Source organism: Cicer arietinum, chromosome 4 (genome assembly GCF_000331145.2).
Source record: "Cicer arietinum cultivar CDC Frontier isolate Library 1 chromosome 4, Cicar.CDCFrontier_v2.0, whole genome shotgun sequence".
NCBI classification, from domain to species: Eukaryota; Viridiplantae; Streptophyta; class Magnoliopsida; order Fabales; family Fabaceae; genus Cicer; species Cicer arietinum.
In genome coordinates, this window is record NC_021163.2 from 52,015,337 (window position 1) to 52,037,192 (window position 21,856).

At 33.9% G+C, this 21,856-nt stretch overlaps 2 protein-coding genes and 1 long non-coding RNA gene across 5 annotated transcripts; 2 read left to right on the forward strand and 1 right to left on the reverse strand.

Moving 5' to 3' along the window:
• LOC101491762 (uncharacterized) lies at positions 1-17,065 on the forward strand. 3 transcript variants are annotated; one of them, XM_073367527.1, is made up of 17 exons: positions 1-983; positions 2,028-2,226; positions 3,085-3,390; positions 3,719-3,808; positions 4,621-5,094; positions 5,236-5,343; positions 5,793-5,923; positions 6,016-6,145; positions 7,598-7,964; positions 8,046-8,537; positions 8,657-8,838; positions 8,919-9,077; positions 9,392-9,466; positions 11,177-11,294; positions 15,336-15,487; positions 15,890-16,105; positions 16,322-17,065. In XM_073367527.1, exons 1-17 carry the CDS (start codon positions 778-780, stop codon positions 16,964-16,966), a joined length of 4,050 nt encoding a protein of 1,349 aa, XP_073223628.1. In that variant the 5' UTR covers positions 1-777; the 3' UTR covers positions 16,967-17,065. The 3 variants fall into 3 exon arrangements, with proteins under 3 accessions (XP_073223628.1, XP_073223629.1, XP_073223630.1); XM_073367528.1 differs by lacking the exon at positions 9,392-9,466; XM_073367529.1 differs by lacking the exons at positions 1-983; positions 2,028-2,226 and having other exon boundaries at positions 3,095-3,226; positions 3,308-3,390; positions 3,726-3,808.
• On the forward strand, positions 11,301-15,329 carry LOC113786289 (uncharacterized). The gene has a single exon (XM_027333712.2). The coding sequence runs from the start codon at positions 12,813-12,815 to the stop codon at positions 14,259-14,261; it is 1,449 nt and encodes a 482-aa protein (XP_027189513.1). The 5' UTR covers positions 11,301-12,812; the 3' UTR covers positions 14,262-15,329.
• On the reverse strand, positions 16,027-19,608 carry LOC140920143 (uncharacterized). The gene is made up of 2 exons (XR_012162721.1): positions 19,360-19,608; positions 16,027-18,676 (listed from the first exon to the last, which is right to left on the reverse strand). It is a non-coding gene; the product is annotated as an uncharacterized lncRNA (long non-coding RNA).
• Between the last annotated feature and the right edge of the window lie 2,248 nt (positions 19,609-21,856).

Here is a 21,856-nt window from a genome sequence, read left to right on the forward strand (position 1 = left end):
AAAAATTATAATTAGACCACGAAGACATAAGCCCCGTTCTGTAAGTTGCGAACAACCATGTGAATGACTGTAACAATTAGCCAAATTTCTTCGGCAGGACTTGCAAAGGCTCCACACACGTGTCTCAGCCCTCACACCAAAGTATGAAGCAAGCCCAAGCTCGAAGATTTACCCGTTACCAGGCCTACATTTCTGCAGAGAAGGCTCGGGGACTTTCCTGAGCCCAGCTAAAGGCATGGACCCATTCACATCAATTCATGGTCTAGAGTTGTAACTGATTGGTATTTTGAGGGTTTTTAAACAGTTGATAACAATTAAATTTGGCGATGTGGGACTTTTCTATTGGAATTTATTGGACACATGAAAAGAAGAGAGAAACTATTTTCTAAGGATTACTTCAATCGCTGCAACATAAGAATCACAAATCACCGAACGAGGTTTAAAAAACCCGATCTAGGCAAACCTCAAAATACCTTTGTGAAATAATTTCTATTCCACATTTCTTCTCCCCAAGCTAATTTAAACAATTAAACTTCTTCAGAACGCACTTCTTCAACTTAAAAAAAGTTCGAACCTCTGAAGCGTTTCAATCACCCACGAGGATTCTGTAGCAACCTTCATTCCCCGTTTCAATTTCAATAATCCAAAATCAAAAGCTACTCACTGAACAATCACTGAAAACACAACACGCTTCATTTAACTTTTAATTCTTTTTAACCGCAAACGCGCGTCCTAAAATCTAAACCCTGAATCATCAAAGTTTTCAAGCTCGACGAAATGGAGAAAGTAGCTGAAGGAATAGAAGAAACTGAACAACTCAGAAGTGCTACCTTCCAATGTTTAAAATCGCACACTTTGAACCTTCTAGAACTTTTGCAAAACCCTCAGACTCAGAATCAGAAGCATTCTTCTGCTACTGTAATCGCTGAACTTCTTCGTTTTCTTCAGAATTCTTCGTCTTCTACTTTACAACCTTTCTTCGAGTAAGTTCTCTTATCAATTCACTATTTCTTTGCTAGATAAGAAAAACAAGGACTTTACATTTTCTATAAACATGTAAAAACTATGAAATACTGATAATGATGCAGACACCAGTGATACGCCAACATTGTTAATAATTTGAAAAAAATGAATATAATGAATGTGTCTCACATGAGTCACGTCTTCAATTAGAAGTGTTGGCGACACAGAGTGTATAAAAGCCCTAATTCAAAACAAATAACAAATCCCTATTTAGATAAACAACTTAAGTAGGCATTCATAACATAAGCGCTTATCATAGAAGTACTTAAATATAAGCTATTTTTTCTATATCAAAAGATGAAACAAAGTCTAACTATTTTTATATACGCTATAAGATGCTTTTATAAGCTAATCTTGAGAGCTTATGGAAATAAGTTGAAAACAACTTATGAATATGTTATAACTATAAGTTGATTCCATGAGCTCTTCCAAATGGTCTGAAAAGTACTTATGTCAGTAGTAAGTTCAAATAAACCAATTTAAATAGTCCTTAATCTTAGCTTCTCAATGTTACTTGAATGAAAAGAAAGGTAACTGTAACACTTAGCATGTGTTTGGTTCAGCGATGAGCAACAGTCACATTAAGTTTAGAGCTCAACCACCGTAACTTTTAGAAGTTTCAATTTTTAGTTTCTGGTCCACCGTGATTTTCGTGTTTCCCAGACATAGTTTCACTTTAATCTTGTTTAGTGATAGATTTTGGAATTTGATTTTCTGTTGTCAGAAGATCACATATTCATGCTTGCGATTAATTTACACAGTTGGATTAATCCTATACATGCGTATTTTCTCATGAAATCAAAGACCTACATGAAATCCAACGGTGTAAAAGTCTCTGTATGAATGTGTGATTTCATGACAGCAGCGAGAGTCTGTTTTTCTCCTATCTCCTGCATTGTGGCATGGGATTTCATGATTAAGTTCCAAATTTTATTGCGTTGTTTTTTATTTGATGCATGCTTCATCCTCAGAGTATGATGTTGTTTTTATTTGTTTTGTTTCAGCTATACTTTGTTTCCATTAGTTATGCTTCTCGATGCAGCAATTCAGTGCAGATCTACGCAGAAAGTTGATTCTCAGGAAAAGTATGCCGTGTCTGATATTCCAAAAACGCCATTTAAAGTGAGTGATAACATTGCTGAAGGTGTAGTTAATTGTTTGGAGGAACTTCTGAAGAAGTGTCGTTTGAATTCTGTGAATCAGGTAGGATGACTAATTTGTCCTTGACATTTGAACTAGATTTTATTCAAATTATGAAGTGTTGCGTTGGGACTTTATTTACTTGTTCGTTGTTATGTTGTTGTTGAATAAATAAAACTGGCATGGTTAAGTGTACAGTACCTGCAATGAGAACTATAATGTTTTCAACATTAAGAAAAGTGAATCAAAAGAATTGAATGGAAATAAATCTAGGGACCTTTGGAGTTAGGGAGATCCTGGCCTGTAAGTACAAAAAACATATTTTTTGGAAGTGTTTTACTTTAATAAATTAAACCGGAGCACCATTGCAAAATAGAAGATAAATGACTGCTCTCAATATTTTTTAGTGTTTTTATTTTTATAAAATGGTATGCAGAGGCATCACTATTCAGGAAATATTTTCCAGTGTAAAACTTGGAAGAAATGAAGATATCTTGTGCAATATTATCTGTTGCAATTATACTCGTCCCAAAAGATAAACAAAAATTGGTCAAAGAAAATTGGTCTAAAATTTGCACCAAATACATCAACTTTCTTTGACCCATTTTTGTTTATATTTTGGGACGGAGGGAGGTATAGTTAACTCATGTTCATTTTGCTTCCCTCTGATTTCAGCTCCTGGTATGTTCATATAAGCTCTTTAATTTAATGGGACTGTATGCAGATTTACATACAGTGATGTAAGCTTGCATATTCTCAATCATTGGAGTTACAATGAAATAAATAGTATGCAGAGGAATGTGCCAAAACCATTTAGTATATATTACCTTTGTTTTGTTGACAGTTTAACACAACTGCTATGGTGTGCCTCTCATAAGCTATGACCAAGTGTTTAAACTCAATTTTGTTGTTCTATAACAGTTGGTTGTGATTTTGAAGAAGTTAACATATGGGGCACTGCTGTCACCGTCCGAGGCTTCAGAGGAGTTACGTGAAGGAATTTTGTTGTGTTTCAGGGCGCTGCTTTTGAATTTAAATTCCTGTTCTGACGCGTCATGTTCATGTAAAGAAATTCCTGGTTTACCTGCAGTTTCGGATAATGTTTATAAACATAGACTTCATAAAAATTTCAACTATGGTTCAGAATCAGAAGAATGTTTACTTGCATATCTCCGATCCCAAAATGCATCAGCTTCTGTAGGACACTGGATATCACTTCTTCTCAAAGTATGTTAATTTGTATAATTGTTGAGTTTTCTTTGAGAAATTCCAAATTAGTTATTTCTTTTGGGGGGTCGGGGAGTGGGGTGAAAAAGGGCCTTCTTCATCTAAGTTCTTTTAATAACTGTTTCTGATACACTTTTTAATGAAATAACCAAAATTCATTTGAAGCTTAAATGACATTCTGTTATAGCAGAATACAACTTCAAGTAATCAAGAGGGAGACAGAGATCTTTGAAGTGAAAAGGATCTAAATGGAATTCTCCTTTCTCGTTCTTGAAAGTTGGTTATGTGATTTCATTTAAGTTTGTAATACCTATTTCTTACAAAAAAGGCTGCAGATACAGAGGCGGCAAGGGGACAACGGGGTTCTGCAAGAATTAGAATTGAAGCCTTCGAAACTTTGAGGGTGCTGGTTGCTAAGGTAATGTAATAAATAAGCTCTTTGAAAAAGATTTAGCATTTATTTATTTGTTTTGCAAAAGAAAGAGAAATATTTATAGAGCTGAATAGTTTATGTACAAATAGAAAGGAGGCTAAGATATCCAATAAAGGCAGTCCAATGTAAAAAAATGCAAGGAAGTTTATCACTGCAATAAAGTTTTCTACTCTCTTGCAAATTTCATAGGGAGGTACCATTCTAGAAACCATGGTAAGGTGACCAAAGAGAAGGTATAAGTTATGACAACTTCACTATCCCATTACAACAATATAGATAATGAAACACTTGAAAATTTGAGCATCCTACTCCGAAAAATATATAAATAACTGCAAAAGCAGGATTCCCTCATAAAGCTATACCTCTATTCTCTTTGTGAAATCCTTTGAAGTAATTCTCTATTCAAGCTAGTACCACATAAAAGCACTTCTTTGGCGAGCGTTTCATGTGGTCTCTGAATCACTGGTATATGTCATCTGTGTGAATCCTGTTAAAAACCGTTCTCCAAACAAAAGGAATATAGGGAAAAGAAAAAACCACCGAATCACTGATTGTTGTTATTAGAAAATATTTGCTTTGTTATCCCCATTTATTTTCATACTTCCCTCATCTAGTTCTTGTTTTGTAAGAAACTTTTTCCTTTATAAAAGATTTAGAAATATTTTTTCTTAGCTATTCATTATCTTTTGGCTTTTTTTTGTGTGGAATTTTTGCCTCTAAAATATTCTCTTTCATTTATGAATTTCTTTTAGAAAAGAAATTGAATCAATCGATTTGTGTTGGTTTTACTTGTGCAGGTTGGTTCTGCAGATGCATTAGCCTTCTTTTTACCTGGTATTGTTAGTAACTTAGCTAAAGTTTTGTATGGTGCAAAAACAATGATAAGTGGGGCTGCCGGAAGCATGGAGGCAATTGACCTAGCAATTAGAGGTTTGGCAGAGTTCCTTATGATAGTCCTCAAGGATGATGCTAATGCATCCGTCTTGGATATGGAAGTATCTGGAGGCTTTGATTCAAACAAGTGTAAATCTACTCTTTCTCTTTTGGATGAGCTTCGTCACTTGCAAGTTAAAGATTTTGTTAAAACAAAAGTTGTTGAAGACAGATGTGTTGAGTCAGAAAAAATATCTTGTTCCCAAACTCAACTCCAAGAAATGGGAAGCACCGATCCTGACAGGGAAACCTTGCCTTTGCATGTGACCCGAACAAAAGATTGGATCCAGAAGACATCAGCACATGTAAATAAGTTGTTGAGTGCAACTATTCCACATGTATGTTCTTATTGATCATTAATGATATTAGTTTTCTCGGCTTCTTTTCAGTGTTGAGTTCTTCATAATCTCAGTGCTATGTGTTTATTTTATTACTTTAACGTAATGATTTATGTGATCAGTGAAACCATTGAATTTCAGATCTGTATTCACTCTTCACAAAAGGTGAGAAAGGGACTTGTTGATGCCATAAAAGGACTCTTATTGGAGTGCTTCTACACACTGGGGGACTGTAGACTGATGCTTCTGGTGAGCTCTGAACTGGTTAACCAGAAATAATGTTTGTTATGTTTGTGCCATGGTATGTTTCACTCTGGCTGTCTGGTTGACATTCTAAAGCAAAATTGTTCATATGTGCTATAGCCTAGTGTAAACTACTGTCCTTTGCAAGCACTTAATACTGGGTTTGAATATAAGCCTCAGTTAGTGCAGGTAAGGGTTAACTATATATAGCTGATGTCTCTATTGTGTCTGTAACAATTCATTACTACCAATATATAAATCAGATTCAATTCTAAAGCAATGACTTTCTCTCGTGTACTATACAACTTTTCTATTCTAAGACATTTCATTGTCTTTTTGCTGGTTTTTCTTTTTATTTTATTTAAGCTTTTAGAGTATGTTTATCCGTTGTCATGTAATCTTCACTTGCAAATTGCTTTTTTTTTTTTTTTTAATTATTTTTGCTAATGATTCAGGAATGCTTATGTGCTTTGGCCGTTGATGAATCTGATGATGTGTCGTCAACTGCACAAGATTTTCTTGAGTGCTTGTTCTCTCCGAATTGGAAATCTCGTATAGAACATGATGCTGCTGAGATATTTATCAGGTTCCTCTTTTTATAGAAACAAATTACACACTGCAGATGGTTGTTCATTTATCTATGTCATTGATCAGAATTGTTACCTCTTTAAAATTCAGGCACCTTGAAAAGCTTCCCAAAGTGGTGCTTAGCAACGAGGAGCCACTTGCTGTGTTACATGCTCAACGATTACTGACGATAATATTTTATTCTGGTCCTCGTCTATTGGTGGATCATCTTCAGTCACCTGTATGTGCTTCTATAATAATTTCTTATGTTCTTACTATGAGTGTGTATCCTTAGACATGTATATATTTGTATGGATTATGTGGTACAAATTGGCGTATATAATAAGTTGAAATTGAAAAGAAGATAAAGCCAATTTCTTGTCAATGACGACAAATCTTTATTATACTATTAAGTGTTAATATATCTAGAGAATGTCTCATATCAATTTACGAGAGGTTTCCTATATTTCATGATTTGTTCCCTTATTTGATTACGGTAGGAGTTTAATATTTGTATAAAGAGGGACCAATGAAGGTTTAGAGTTTAGACACGCATGGTATAAAAAGGGGTTTAGAGTTTATATAATATACATACATCATGTCAACTGACTGCAAAAGATTCTAGAAGATTTAAAACGTACACGCGTAAGATACTTGAAAATCCGACTGGGCCAACCGGTTCAACTGGGAATAGCCCTACTGTGTGTTCCAAACAAACTCTATAACTGGGATTTGCAGAAATTGGCCATGAAACGACTGTTCAGCAGTTTGAGCCAGTTGTGGTAAAAACAACTGATTTTATAAAAAATAAATAAAGAACCACCACCGCAAGCTGCCAACTTTTTTGTTGATCTTCTTGACATTGACCACCACTGCATGTCTGTAAGCGTCCATCTTCTTCTGTCTCCTTATCATGCATTTCTGTTTTAAATTTTAAAGAAGAACTAAATTAATTTATGCAGAGGTAAAACACAAATGGCAAGAGAGAAAGAGAAATTTCTTTCTGCAGAGGTAAAACATAAATGGAGAGAGAGAGAGAGAAAATGTGCAAAGTATATTGCTCCATTTATGTTTTTCTTGCAACAAGTCCCAATGAGACCAATTCGTCCAACATCAGAATGTTACAGATCTATTTACTTTTTAAGATGCTGATGCTTGATAGAAGTAAGCTCATCATACAACAAACAAAGAATGAAAACTCTTCATGTTTTAATAAGAAAAATAGTAATATTAACATGTTAATTTTTTTAAAAATATTTGATTTTACCAAGTATTTTTCTTAGTGGCTCTTAAAATGTTTGTTATATATGATTTTTGTGTGATTTTGAATCTTATTTGTCATGAGTTCTGACATTTATTTGTAATATTTAATTTTAATATTGTAAAACTATTAATATTTTATTATTTTTTCATTCTGAATTTATTTCATATATTATGAAAAAATTCATTTCAATTATTTTAAGATTACTTAAATTTAAATTATAACCGATTCAACCACAATTTTACCATGATTAAACCTTAAACCAGTACCTTTGTCAGTTCAATGATCAGTCTGGTCTTCAAAACCTTCCTCACCACACTCAAACCTGTGGCGTGATATAGCATGTCTCTTTATGTTTATGTTTTACACATTATTGAACTATTTCTATTTTTTGTTCATTGACATCAATTCTTATGCTGGAAAATGATTTAGTTAGGAGTTGCTACGTTCCTGGATGTGTTTGCTGCATGCCTAAGCCATAATTCAGTGTTCTCTGGTTCACTCGGCAAAATCACATTAGCAAGTCAATCATCAACCGTCGGATACCTTCCCTCCATTGCTGAGTTGAGATCTGGATCTAATTTCTTCAGTCGTGGCCTTCCTCTTTTAAATTCTGGTTTAAGTGAAAACCCTAAGTGCACCCTAATTGACAAAAAAGATGTACAAGAACCTCTCAAAACTGCACAAAAGAAATATGAGCTTCCTCGTATGCCCCCTTGGTTCAGTTATGTTGGTAGTCTTAAGCTATACCAGCCTCTTGCAAGGATTCTCCGACTTGTTGGTTTATCTATATTAGCAGGTGGTTTCAAATTAAATGTTATTATCTGACTTGTTGTCTTTAACCTGTATTAACTTTTGTTAACTTTGTTTGTCATGCTAGATCACAGTAGTGAAGGGCTTCTATCACATTTGACAGAGACCCTACTTGGTTATTTCCGCAAATTGGTTACTGAGCTGCGTTTAAAAGAATACAACGAAGAAAGCTGGCAGTCATGGTACAACAGGACTGGTTCTGGACAGTTACTGCGGCAAGCAAGCACAGCTGCATGCATGCTAAATGAGATGATATTTGGTCTATCAGATCAATCAATTAATGATTTCGCTAGCATATTTAATAGGTCTTGTATAAGCAAAGGAGTTCTGGTTCAGTCTTACAAACTTGATTGTGCAGTTCATGAATCTTTCTGGAAGTTGCCACAGGATACTGGTGTAAAGAGTTATTTAGTTGATTGCCTTGGTGGGATCTTACACGAGTATTTATCTGCTGAGGTGTGGAGTGTTCCTGTTGATCGCAGAGTTGCTGACTTGCAGCTTAATGTTTCAGTGGAAGATATTAGTCTATACTTTTTCCAAGACGTTGCAATGCTACACGAGGAAAGATACTGTTTGCATAAGCTGACATTGCTGTTTATTCTCTATAATTTGATCTTTTCATATTTATCTCTATAGCAAGTTCATGTAACATTAACAATGGCTTCTTTCTAATGAAACAGGTTATCATTGATGGAGTAGGAATCTTTAGTCTGTGCCTTGGAACAGATTTTATTTCAAGTGGATTTCTTCATTCTTCTCTTTATTTTTTGTTGGAGAATCTCAGTTCTTTAAATTACCAAGTTAGAAATGCTGCAGATTCTGTGTTGCATATACTTTCCACCACATCAGGCTATGAAATGGTTAGTTTGTTAGTCATGATGATCCATTCCTAACTTTTCTTGCATGAATATTGACATATATAATTTATGTATTTATGTAGGTTGGTCAGTTAGTTTTGGAAAATGCAGACTATGTGGTTGATTCAATATGTCGACAATTGCGCCATTTGGACGTCAATCATCATGTGCCAAATGTGCTAGCATCTATTCTTTCGTACATTGGAGTGGCTCACAAGATATTGCCCCTACTGGAGGAACCGGTATGACCACGGCCTTTTAAATTTTAACACTGTTTTGAGGCAAATATCTTTTAATGGACTTTGATAATTTGTGATGTATGGGTCAAGTTTCTGACAATTTATCTCTCTCTTTTCAAATACCAAAGAAAGGTTGATTCTAATAATGCTCATTTGCTATATGGAATTGTCTATTTACAGTTGTATTTGTTTGGTCATTCTTTAAACTCTATTTCCTTTTATTACAAAGTACCTCATGTATTTGCAAAGAAAAGAATTTACCCTTCAATCCAATATGCCTAGGCTTTATTGTGATCTAATGATGTGGCACTGAACAGATGCGCTGTGTGTCAATTGAACTCGAAATATTGGGCAGACATCAACATCCTGATTTAACTATACCATTCTTAAAGGTTTGTCACCCTGTACGCTCTTTGCTCTTCCTTCTCTCTCTGCACGTGTATGCATGTGCACAATTTTTCCCTTAGTCTTAAGATGTGCTCCCATTTCCTTGTTTAGTGGATTTTATTTAGATCCCCACCTCATTCCTTACTCCTTTCCACTATGGTTGGTTTGGACCCTTCATCAAAATTATTGTTAGGAAGTACCATCTACTACTTAAGTTGCGTATCCAACATGTCAATATGTCATGTAATAATGAAATTACACAGCAGAAAACAAATGATATGCAATCAAAATTATAATAAGTTTTTAGAGACTACTGTTGGTTGTGTTCAAACTGCCAGTCACAGTGATCGATACTGGGTAGAAGAGAGAGGATAAGGAAGGAACAGTTGTCTTGTTTCTTTCTCGTTTTAGAACAAAATTCAGATACTAGAATGGATACAGAGATTAGGGCAACCGTGCTGAATCACTTTTGTTTTTGACTTTTTGTTAGTTTAGGTCAACCATGCCCAAAGCAATTGTTTAATAATAAAAAGGCGTCAATTACTGGAAATTATAGGGTGATGGGGGTAACCATGTTAAGTGGGTATTTTTCTAAACAAATTAAAAAATAAATGTTTTATTAACCAGAGTTGTTAGGCAGATTTAAGCAAAACACAAAAATCAAATTCGCAGCCAGTAATAGGACGTTGATCCCGTCATCTTTGCCAATGAGTGTCTTTGGCCATTAGGTGCCTTTATTTAGTTTGAAAAGAATAAGACCCACCATGTGTGTTCAAGCGAAATCCTAAGGACTTTGTTTCTGCTCCTTTTCTTGTGTTCAAATTCTGGTAGTGGGCATTGACAATGCCAGCTGTTGGTCCCTTGTCTGTCATTTTGATGTTGAAGTTTGTGTTGTAAAGTAATATTAGAAAGAATGGGAAATAATTGTGTGAGATTAAGTATTCTCAGAAACTAAGAAAAACTAAACAAAACAAATTATGGAGACTTTGGTCTACTTGAGTTTATTTAAAACTCACAACATTTATTCTCCATTCTGGCTTGTAATGTTACTGTATGAAATTTTACATTTGGGGTTTTTCGTGTCTAGCATGCGGGTAATTCTTGAAAATTTGGCAAATTCTGGGCTGGACAGGATTACTTGAGCATAAAAATAGAAATTCTTGTTTCTAGAGTTTAGGTAATTTGGTCTTTTTAGTTTGGACTTTTATGCGTGGAATTTCAATCTTCGATTTTGATTATTATTGGCATTTGGTTTTAGTTGAATTTATAGGGTTTATGTAAAGAAGGAGAAGAGACAAAGGCATCTGGAAATAATCATATGCCAAATATATGTTTGATTATGTTAAAAAATACCTTAACCTTAACTCCTTTTTATAATAAGTACTAGTATTACTAAAGCTAAGTCAAGAATGTAATTAGCCAAGCCCACTTATACTATTATAAATAACCCTAATATTCTGCTAGCAACCTGCTCAATCTCTCTGGATTCTTGTTGTTCATATTGTAATTTGCAAATTCTCTAATACTGTAATTGAACCCAGATTTAACACTGCTCTAATACTGGCATATTATCAGTTTCTTGCTTTAGAAACTGCTGTGGCTATTCTTTTTGCTATTTTTTTTTATCTTTAGTTTGCTTCTTTTAATGGCTTTAATCTTGGAAAAATATATTGGTTCTACTATCAATCAGTCGTCTATAAATTGGTTGATTTTAGGCAGTAGCAGAAATTGTGAAGGCATCAAAACGTGAAGCTTGTCTGTTGCCCCCACAGGCAGAGTCATTTTCCATAGACGCCAGGTCTACAATCTCCAATGCAAAAGACACGACACAAGGTTCAGTATCACAATCCATCTTATAGATTGTTGGTTTTTCTTTTAATTTTTTTTTAATTTTTTAATTTTTTTAATTTTTAAATTTCTATTAAAAATTTGATATTGAATTTTGCTTTGGAATACAAAATTCTAACTTCAATTTGTAGCAGTCTCTAACATAGTTCACCTTTGGGACCCTTCAATTACATGTGATCAGCTTCCTTCCTCCAGGTGGCTTGCTAAACAAATGTTGCCTTTAAGTTGCATGGGAACACCATGCAGCTCATGATGCAAAAACAACATGCTTCCTACTTCGAAATGTTTGATATTACTATTAGTTTTATTGAGAATTGAGAGAAAGAGAGAAAATGATTTGAATTTGAAATTGCATTCAAAATTTTAGATGCTTATAGAGGTATTTATAGACAAAACAAAGCTTACTAAGCAAGCTTTACAATCGTAATAGAACCCTAACATTGAGATAGATCTCTTACAGCATAACAAACAACTACAAGTAACTGAGAATCTTCAACCTTAAAACCTATTTAGAATCTATATTCAGAATTCATAGGGTTTGATATACTCTTTGTCGACAATATTTGTGATGTTATTTCAGTTTTGTAAAGAGTACATACACTAATATGCTATAATAAACTGTGCAATACCTAAGGCCTGATTAATCGGTGAAATACAAGTATTAAACATAATTACAAGATATACACTGGTTTACAACACTACCCCTCATGCTAGTGATTGAATATCTATCATTCCTAGCTTGCAAGTTAGTTAAGTTGTTTCCATGGTAAATCCTTTGTTCACACATTTGTTAATTTATGCCCAGAAGGAATTTCTATGTGTTTTGTCTAGTCTTGCTAAATAGCATCATGAGCTATGATGCACAAATACAATATGAGTATCAAATTATGAGATATGATTCCTTGACTTTTGTTAGAATATTAGAAAATATCTTATAATATCTTTTATATTATATTAGAGTATCTTGAGTTATTTTCTAGGATCAATTTATAATCATAGAGAATCTTAGAATATTTCTCATTATTCTTATGATTTATTCCTTATTTAGGATTGAGTCTATGTTTTTCTATAAATAGAGATTAGTATTGAGTCTTTTGTAATAAATTAAGCATTAAGCTATTATCAATAATATTTAAACCCTTATTATTTTCTCTTCTCCTTTTCTCTAAAATCCCACACTTTCAACATTGTATCAGAGCCTATTTCGATCCTCCTTGAACTATCTCGTTTCTATTCCGCTGCCGAGTTCCCACCAATTAGGGAATATAATCATAGTTTCTCTTTTCTAACATTCCAACATTCGGTGAGATTTTTTTTCGATAAACCGTGTCTCAATTCCGATTTACCCATTCTTTGTAGCTTTTTGTTTATTTTCAACAAATCAGTCGCAGCACTGTTCACCGCAAAAAAAAAAAAAAAAACATAATCAATAAGCGTTTCTATTCATCTTCCTCCGCCGTCACTGCTCGCTTCTATTTGTATTCATCCACCGCCGCCGCCGCCATGGTTGTTCACGCAAAGGATGAACCCTACCTAGCCACCTCAATCCCTAAGCGCGTCCGTATCTTCGAATGGATTCAGGAGGAGCAACAGATTTGCCTGCTTTCCCCATATACAGATCTGATTAAGGTACTGCTTCTTGATGGAAACGTGAAGGAAGGAAAAAAATGGCAAACTACTCATTCGGACATTGCTCGTGAAATCTCAAAGAATTTGGCCAATAATGCTCTTATTGCTAAGGTTAATTGTGGTATTTGGGATATGACTCGTCCTCTTGAAGAGGATTCTCAACTTCAGATCTTTAGGTTTGATGATGATGAAGGACATGACACTTTTTGGCATTCTAGTGCTCACATTCTTGGCCAGTCACATGAGACGGAGTATGGATGCAAGATTTTCATTGGGCCGTGTACTACAAGAGGAGAGGGATTCTATTCTGATGTTTTTTGTGGTGACTCGGGATTGAATGATGATTACTTTAAACTAATTGAGGCTGGGGCGTTGAAGGCTGTTGCGAAAAAACAACCCTTTCAGCAGTTTGTGATAACTCTCGTTGAAGCGAGGGAGTGTGCTGCTGGTATGGCGAAGAAGATGTCGCAGTTTACTAGCAAGTTGTTTGCGATTCTTATGAAAATGCTTTTGGATATTGAGGATGATCCAGCTTGGCACACTGCGGAGACTGAGGATGAAGATGCTGGTGAAACTAGCAATTATAGTGTTGGACAGGAATGTTTGGATAGGTTATCTATATCTTTGGGAGGAAATCCGATTGTTCCTGTTGCTTTTGAACAATTACTTGCATATTTGGCTGCACCTGAGTGGCAAAAACGTCTTGCTGCATTGATTGCACTTGCTCAGATAGCTGAAGGATGCTCAAAGGTCATGATAAAGAATTTGGAGCAAGTGGTGACTATTGTATTGAATTCATCTCCTGATCAGCATCCTCATGTAAGGTTGGCAGCTACTAATGCAATTGGTAGGCAATTGTCTACTGATTTGGGTCCATATTTGCAAGTTCAATATCATCAGGGGGTGTTTCCAGCCCTAGCTGCTGCGATGGATGATTTTCAGAATCCTCGTGTAGAGACTCATGCTGCTTCAGCTCTGCTCAACTTCAGCGATAATTGCACACATGATATTTTAGCACCATACTTCGATGGAATAGTTTGCAAACTGCTTGTACTTCTTCAGAATGGTAAGCAAATGGTGCAAGAGGGAGCTTTAACTGCTTTGACATCAGTTGTTGATTCATCTCAGGATCACTTTCAAAAATACTATGATGTTGTCATACCATACCTGAAGGCTATATGGTTAATGCAATTGATAAGTCCACTTGTAGAGGAGGTCAAAAGTATTTGGTTCGACAATCGTTTACAACGTGACTTTTCTCGGTTTGTCTTGCCTCGGTTAGACAATCGTTTACGACGTGACCTTTCTCGGTTTGAATTTTGATCAATGAAAATATGTGTCCTGGTAAACAGCCATTATCTTTCCTGTTTTGAACGCGCTTTTTCGCTTTGTTTATCGATCATGGCTTCATTTCGTTAGAGTCGCGTTGCTTCTTCTTTGGTGTTTGTCGTGCAATTTAGTTCTTATTAATAGATTATATCAGTGGCTTTTATTCCCACCGACGATCATTCTGGTGGTGTCCCTTTTTCCACATATGAATCATATTAGTGATGACTTCTTCCTCCGTTGATGGTTATTCTAACGGTGTCTTTTATTTTCATGACTTACTTTATCTTGGCAATTTGTCCCGGATGCACGGGCCTTGCCTTTCTCTCCTTGAAGCACGCCTCTCTCCTTGAAGCAGATCTAAGTTTAAATATTTTGAGTCTCCATTATTATTGGTTTGAAGCTTCCAAATGCAGTTTTTAGAAGAACGGAACTTGCTTTGTCCAATTGCCTGCCATGAATTCTCTCAGGCTGATGATCAATTAGGCTAGGCTATATTTATAGCAATTCTCTCCGACTTCACATGCATCCCTGAGTTGCCTCTCCATCTTTTTAATTATTTTGTGGAGCAAAACATTGTTTTCTTGTAGCAAGCTAAAGCTTAGTAAGCTTTAGCTTGAGGGGGAGTGTTAGAATATTAGAAAATATCTTATAATATCTTTTATATTATATTAGAGTATCTTGAGTTATTTTCTAGGATCAATTTATAATCATAGAGAATCTTAGAATATTTCTCATTATTATTATGATTTATTCCTTATTTAGGATTGAGTCTATGTTTTTCTATAAATAGAGATTAGTATTGAGTCTTTTGTAATAAATTAAGCATTAAGCTATTATCAATAATATTTAAACCCTTATTATTTTCTCTTTTCCTTTTCTCTAAAATCCCACACTTTCAACAACTTTACCTGGAATATCAACTACCTTTCATTACATGGCGTTTAATCTCTTTGACCATGCTTATTATACAACACTACAATAGGACTTATATGGCGTTTATGCATCTACCAGATTTTGTGATCCTTGTTGTCCCTTTGATTCATACTGAATGAAGTGTTTTGCTTGTAGATCAGTGGGAGGTCATTTCATTCAAGTTAAATGATTCTAGAAGATATAGACGAACAGTTGGTTCTATTGCTGGTTCATGTATTACTGCTGCAATCCCTCTTCTAGCCTCATTCAAGCAAGAGATATGCTTGGCCTCCCTGGATATAATTGAGGTATACTTAGGTTGAAACGTTTCTTCACTTCCAACTGTAGCAACTAGTGTAAATATGAGAAGTATATATACTTCATCCAATTGAGTTCAAGATTTCTTAGAAAAATTAATTCTAATGAGGCCTGGCTGGTTATTTATATAAAAGAATATATTGAATATTAATAAATATTTAAAATGACAGTGTTCTTATTCTTACAGTGCAGAGAAAACAAAAAATGATTGGTGTTTTGAAAGTGCTTGTCAGTTATTATTTTCTTGGATGAATATTAAATGATATCCAATATGTGAAATAGATTTATTTTCTGTGAAGTCTGACTATCAATCTAAAAATAATCAAATAGATTTGTTTTGTTATTTCTTCATTGATATCTACCATTCCTAATTTCTTCATTGAACTGTGAAGTCTGGCCTGTTGGCATTGGCAAAAGTAGAAGCAGCTTATAAAGATGAAAGAGAAATTAAAGAAGCCATAGAAGAGGCGCTGGAGTCACTATCATATTATCACTTGAAGGATACTTTGGATGCTACTGAAGAAGGGGCTGACGAAAACAGGCTGCTTCCAGCAATGAATAAAATATGGCCATTCCTGGTTACATGTATTCAGAACAGGAATCCAGTGGTGAGCAATCCCTCTTTGATCTTCATTTCTTGCTTAAAGATTGGATTTCCAAATCTACTTTCCAATTTTTGATGTAAACAATGACTGGAATTAATTCATACTAGCGATTGTATGAATTATCTTGAGGAATTTCCTTCATTGCCTTAAGACTTCTTCATCTTATGTTTTGCCCTTCTGAAATTGCTTAAAAGATACTTAATTGAATGTAATTGGCAGGCTGTCCGGAGATGTTTGAATGTGATCAGCAATGTAGTGCAAATATGCGGTGGAGATTTCTTCACACGCCGCTTCCATACCGATGGGACATACTTCTGGAAACTTCTGACAACATCCCCATTTCGGAAAAAGTCCAATTTCAAAGATGAGAAGACCCCTTTACAACTCCCTTACAGAAACAGTTCTATAAATTCAGAAGATTCATTGGCGGAGACTTCTTATCTAAAAGTTCAAATTGCAGTCCTTAACATGGTTGCGGATTTATGCAGTAATAAGAGGAGTGCCTCAGCATTAGAACTTGTTTTGAAGAAGTTATGTGGCCTGGTAGTAGGGATAGCTTGTAGCAATGTTGTTGGACTTCGCGATGCTTCGGTAAATGCTCTTCATGGACTTGCTTCCATTGATCCTGATCTTGTGTGGCTTCTCTTAGCTGATATCTACTACTCTGTAAAAAAGACAGATGCTTTGCCTCCTCCACCTAGACCAGATTTACCAGAGATATCTGAAATCCTTCCTCTTCCCTCATCTCCCAAAGAATATCTATATGTGCAGTATGGAGGTCAGAGTTATGGTTTCGACATGGATCTAGTCTCTGTGGAGTTTGCTTTCACGAAGATTGATTCTCAATATCAAATGTATAGCTGAGATTTGATTTTTGCATTATAAAATTATTCAGTTCTCTATCGTGTTCATCAAATCAACTTGGCATTCCTTCCCCATGTATAAAGCCCTTCTTCATGAGTATCTGATTCACCTTTGACTTAGTTTAATTTGGATGAGGTTTTAAACAAAAATAAGTTTTTAAACTTGTTTTGGAATAAATTAACAAATTTTTTCCCCAAGAAGAAATCAAAGGTAAGTGAGGTTAAGTTAATGTTTTGGGAATCACTTGACGTTTAGGGCATAAGTAATATAGTTTCAATGCATAAGTAATATAGTTGATACATTTAAGTTAAATGCAATTCTAATAAAAATAAATAAATTTATTGTCTAAATTATTCTTTATGATATTTTTTGTTGTTGCAAAAAACAAAGTGCAAAGGTATCATTGGAGAAAAGTTACTCTTCATGACTAATAAATTAATTTGCTGAAAAAGTTAAAGGTTTAATTGCAGTTTTAGTCCCCTTATTTTAGTTGAATTACGAAAGTAGTTCCTCCATTTTGTTTATTCCTAGTTTTGGTCTCTCAATCATATTTTGGTTTAAAACTTGATGAAATTTCATTTTTTTTGCATTTATTTACGTCACATCATTTCTCAAAATCTCATTTGCAATAATTGTACATGATCATAAATAGTGTAATACGACTTTAAAAAATAAAATTTCATCTTGGACTCAAATTCTGTTTGGGAGACCAAAATTGGAGAGAAACAAAATATGGAGTTACTTTCGCAATTCAGTTAAAATAGAGGAAAAAAAACTGCAATTAAGCCAAAGTTAAATAAACAAATAGTAGTTTAGAAATACTCCCTCGCGAAACATATATTCAAACTAAAAGTAAGTCATATTTTATTTTATAAAATCTGATTTAATTTTGAATTAAATAAAATATCTTAATTTTGAGTTTGGATATATATTTTTTGAGGAAGTTTTAAGGAAAGAAATATAAGGCATTAACACTTAACCATTTATTCATCGTATGAATAGTTAAATTTTTTTTTTATTCATTTTTATTTTTTTATGGTACAAAATAAAAATTATTAATAACTATCATTAATTATAATTAACGGCTACGGTTACAAAATCGAAATTAATTAATCACTTGATAGGATCATTTTCGCCAGCAATGTCTCCTTCATGTCTTCCTCCCCTTCTCTCCACTCCAATCTCCTTCAACTTTATCTTTTCATTTATTACATGGTATTTTGATGTAGTTTTTTCTTCAATTTCATTACAACTTTTTTTTATAAATGTCAAAAGAAAAATATTTTAACAAAATCCAACACATGCCGAAGACGTGCCAAGATAGGGAACAAAAGTACAAACGCATTACAAATTCAGAACAAACGAGAATCTACCAAAAAAGACTTTCACAAACCTTTTAATGTCTATACCCCAAATAATTTAGAGGATAATACTGCCATCGACATAACTCAACGTCAACTCCAAATTAAAATCAATTTGACTAAAATAACCTTATATTTGAGTAACTATAAGTTTGTCTAGAATCACCTTTGTCTCTGCAAATAAACCAAAAGAAAAGTTGTACATGTTGATGAATTTCGATTGAGCATACAACAAGAACCACAAGCCACTGAATAATAAGCTTTCACACCTCATTAAAAAGTGGACACACTAAAAACAAGTGCGAAGATGACTCCTCACATATCTACCTCGCCGAGCAAGTACCATTTTCTAGAGAAATAACACCATGTCTCACTAAATTAGACTTTGATGGAAACTGAACGTCTAACAAACTTCGTACTCAAAGCGACACCTTTAAAGAGACTATCTTGTTCCACGTTATATTAAAAAATGTATAGAAGTTCGCATTATGTTCAATGCAAGCAATTTATAAGATCATTTGATAATGTACTCATATTTGGATCATTACACCAAATCCATCGGATCAACAACATTTTTCTACAATGATTTCCCAAAACACATATTTAAAATCATGAAAAATATATTGAATTGTATAACAATTCAATATTTAAATACTTTTAACTTACACGTAAATCAAACTAATAACATATTATATCACATATATCATTAAAATAAATAAATGACGAAATCCGGATAAATTTCAAAGGTTGTGTTCCATAAATTTTTAAATAAATACTTTAACTTAGAAAATGAGTAAAATAAATATTATATCATCATAAAAGTATATGACGATGACCGGCGTAGTATGCAGGATCTCAGTTGACAAATCTGAGTAAAAAAAAATGTTCTCAAGACTTTAGAAAATTATTTCTAAAGTTTAGCTAACTCAAGGAAACCATAAAAATCTTTTAAATCTATTCTAAAAAATAAGATTTTTACCAAAAACTACGTTTTTCTATATATTTATATTAGCATTAAAGTTGTGTATTTACCTCAAAGAATCTCAATAATCAACTCTCAAGAAATGGGTACCCTTCTCATTCCTTAGAGCACAATTCCTAACCCAAAATACTAACCAAGAGAATTTGTAGGAGTATAAGAAATTATGTTCTTGAGGATGTTAAGCTCCTTCTAAGGGTTGAGGGTTTAAGTATTCTGGAGTGAAAAGAAGCGAGGAGAAGGAAAGAAGGAAAAAATAAAATAAAATGAGGGAGATGGGATTTTGCCGAGATGGAGAGAAGAAAGAGGAGAAAAATGAGGGAGTGAGAATGGGTGGTTGGTGTCTTTTATTTATTATTATTATTATTATTATTATTATTATTATTATTATTATTATTATTATTATTATTATTATTATTATTATTATTATTATTATATTATATTATATTATATTATATTATATTATATTATATTATATTATATTATATTATATTATATTATATTATATTATATTATATTATATTATATTATATTATATTATATTATATTATATTATATTATATTATATTATATTATATTATTTTTTAAACTAAGCGCTACAATCTCTTCCCCTTATGAAAATTCGTCCTCGAATTTATTTGATTTTTTCCTTCTAACACCGATCTTGAGTTTCAAACAAGTGTGGGTATTTTTCATGTATGATTTCTTCGATTTTCCAAATTGTTTCTTCATCAGATGGACCACATCAAAGAACTTTTATTGAAAATATATCTTTTGAGTGTAACCGCCTCACTTGACGATCTAATATAGCTACCTGATGCTCAATGTATGATAGACTTTCATCTAACTGCACATCTTCATGATTAATCACATGAGAAAGATCATTTCGATACTTCTGAAGCATCAAAATATAGAAGACCATATGAACTCCCGAGAGATCTGACGAAAGTGCCAAGCGATATGCTACCGGTCCGACCATTTCTAAAATTTCAAATGGTCCAATGAACCTTGGACTTTGTTTCCCCTTTTTACTAAATCGCAAAACTCATTTCATTGGTAAACTCGTAGGAATACATGTTCTCCCAATGAAAACTCTAAGGGACGACGCCTCTTACCAGAATAAGATTTTTGTCTACTTTGAGCTGTCACTAAGCGATCTCGAATCAATTTAACTTTTTCAATGGCATCTTGAATCAACTTTGGACCAACTAGTTTAGCTTCAACAAATTCAAACCATCCTATTGGAGACCTATACTGTCTTCCGTATAAAGCCTCAAACGAAGCCATCTGAATACTAGATTGATAACTATTATTGTATGTAAATTCCATCAAGGACAAATATTGATCCCAACTACCTTCAAGATCCATAACACAAACAAGAAACATATCTTCCAATATTTGTATAGTCTTTTCAGATTGGCCATCTGTTTGAGGATGAAAAGCCGCGTTAAGTTTCAAACGAGTACCTAATGAAGTTTGGAACGACTTCTAAAATTGAGCAGTAAATTGAGTCCCACTGTCATAAATAATAAACACTGGTACACCATGCAAAGATATAATTTTGTCTAGATAAAGTTTAACATATTGAGATGCAATATAAGTAGTCTTCACATGAAAGAAATGTGTATATTTGGTTAACCAATCTATAATCACCCACACTTAGTCATGCCCCTTTTAGGTTCATGGCAATCATGTGACAAAATCCATAGCGATGCCTTCCTTATATGCATCAGTTCATCGGAACTCAACTTTCTTCTGGGTCAACCTTGTCAACGAAGATGTGATTTTTGAGAAATCCTTCACAAAACGTCAATAATAACCAGCTAAACCAAGAAAACTTCGAATCTCCTTTAATGTCGTAGGTCTCAGCGAATTTTACATTGCTTCCACCTTACTTGGATCAACACATATTCCATTCTTAGACAGAACATGACCTAAAAATGCCACATTGTCCAACAAAAACTCACATTTAGAGAATTTGGCATATAATTGTTTATCTCTTCAAGTTTGCAAAACCAAACTCAAATGTCACTCGTGTTCTTCTTTACTCTTGGAATAAACAAGAATATCATCAATAAACACAATCACAAATTGATCCAAGAATGATTTAAATACGGGATTCATCAAATCCATAAAAGATTTCAGAGCATTAGTAAACCCAAATGACATAACCAGGAATTCATAATGTTCATAACACGTGCAAAAAGTTGTCTTTGTTATATCATCCCCCTTAATCTTCAACTGGTGATACTCTGACCTTAAATCAATCTTAGAAAAATATTGAGCTCCTTGAAGTTGGTCAAACAACTCATTAATACGGGGTAACAAATATTTATTCCTCATAGTTACTTTATTCAATTGTCTATAGTCTACACATAGCTGCATGGATCCATATTTCTTCTTTACAAATAAGACTGGTGCTCCCCAAGGAGAAGAACTTAGGCGAATAAAACCCGTATCAAGAAGATCTCGAAGTTGTTCCCTTAACTCCTTAAGTTCTGATGGGGATATATGATAAGGAGGTATGGATATAGGATGAGTGTTAGGAAC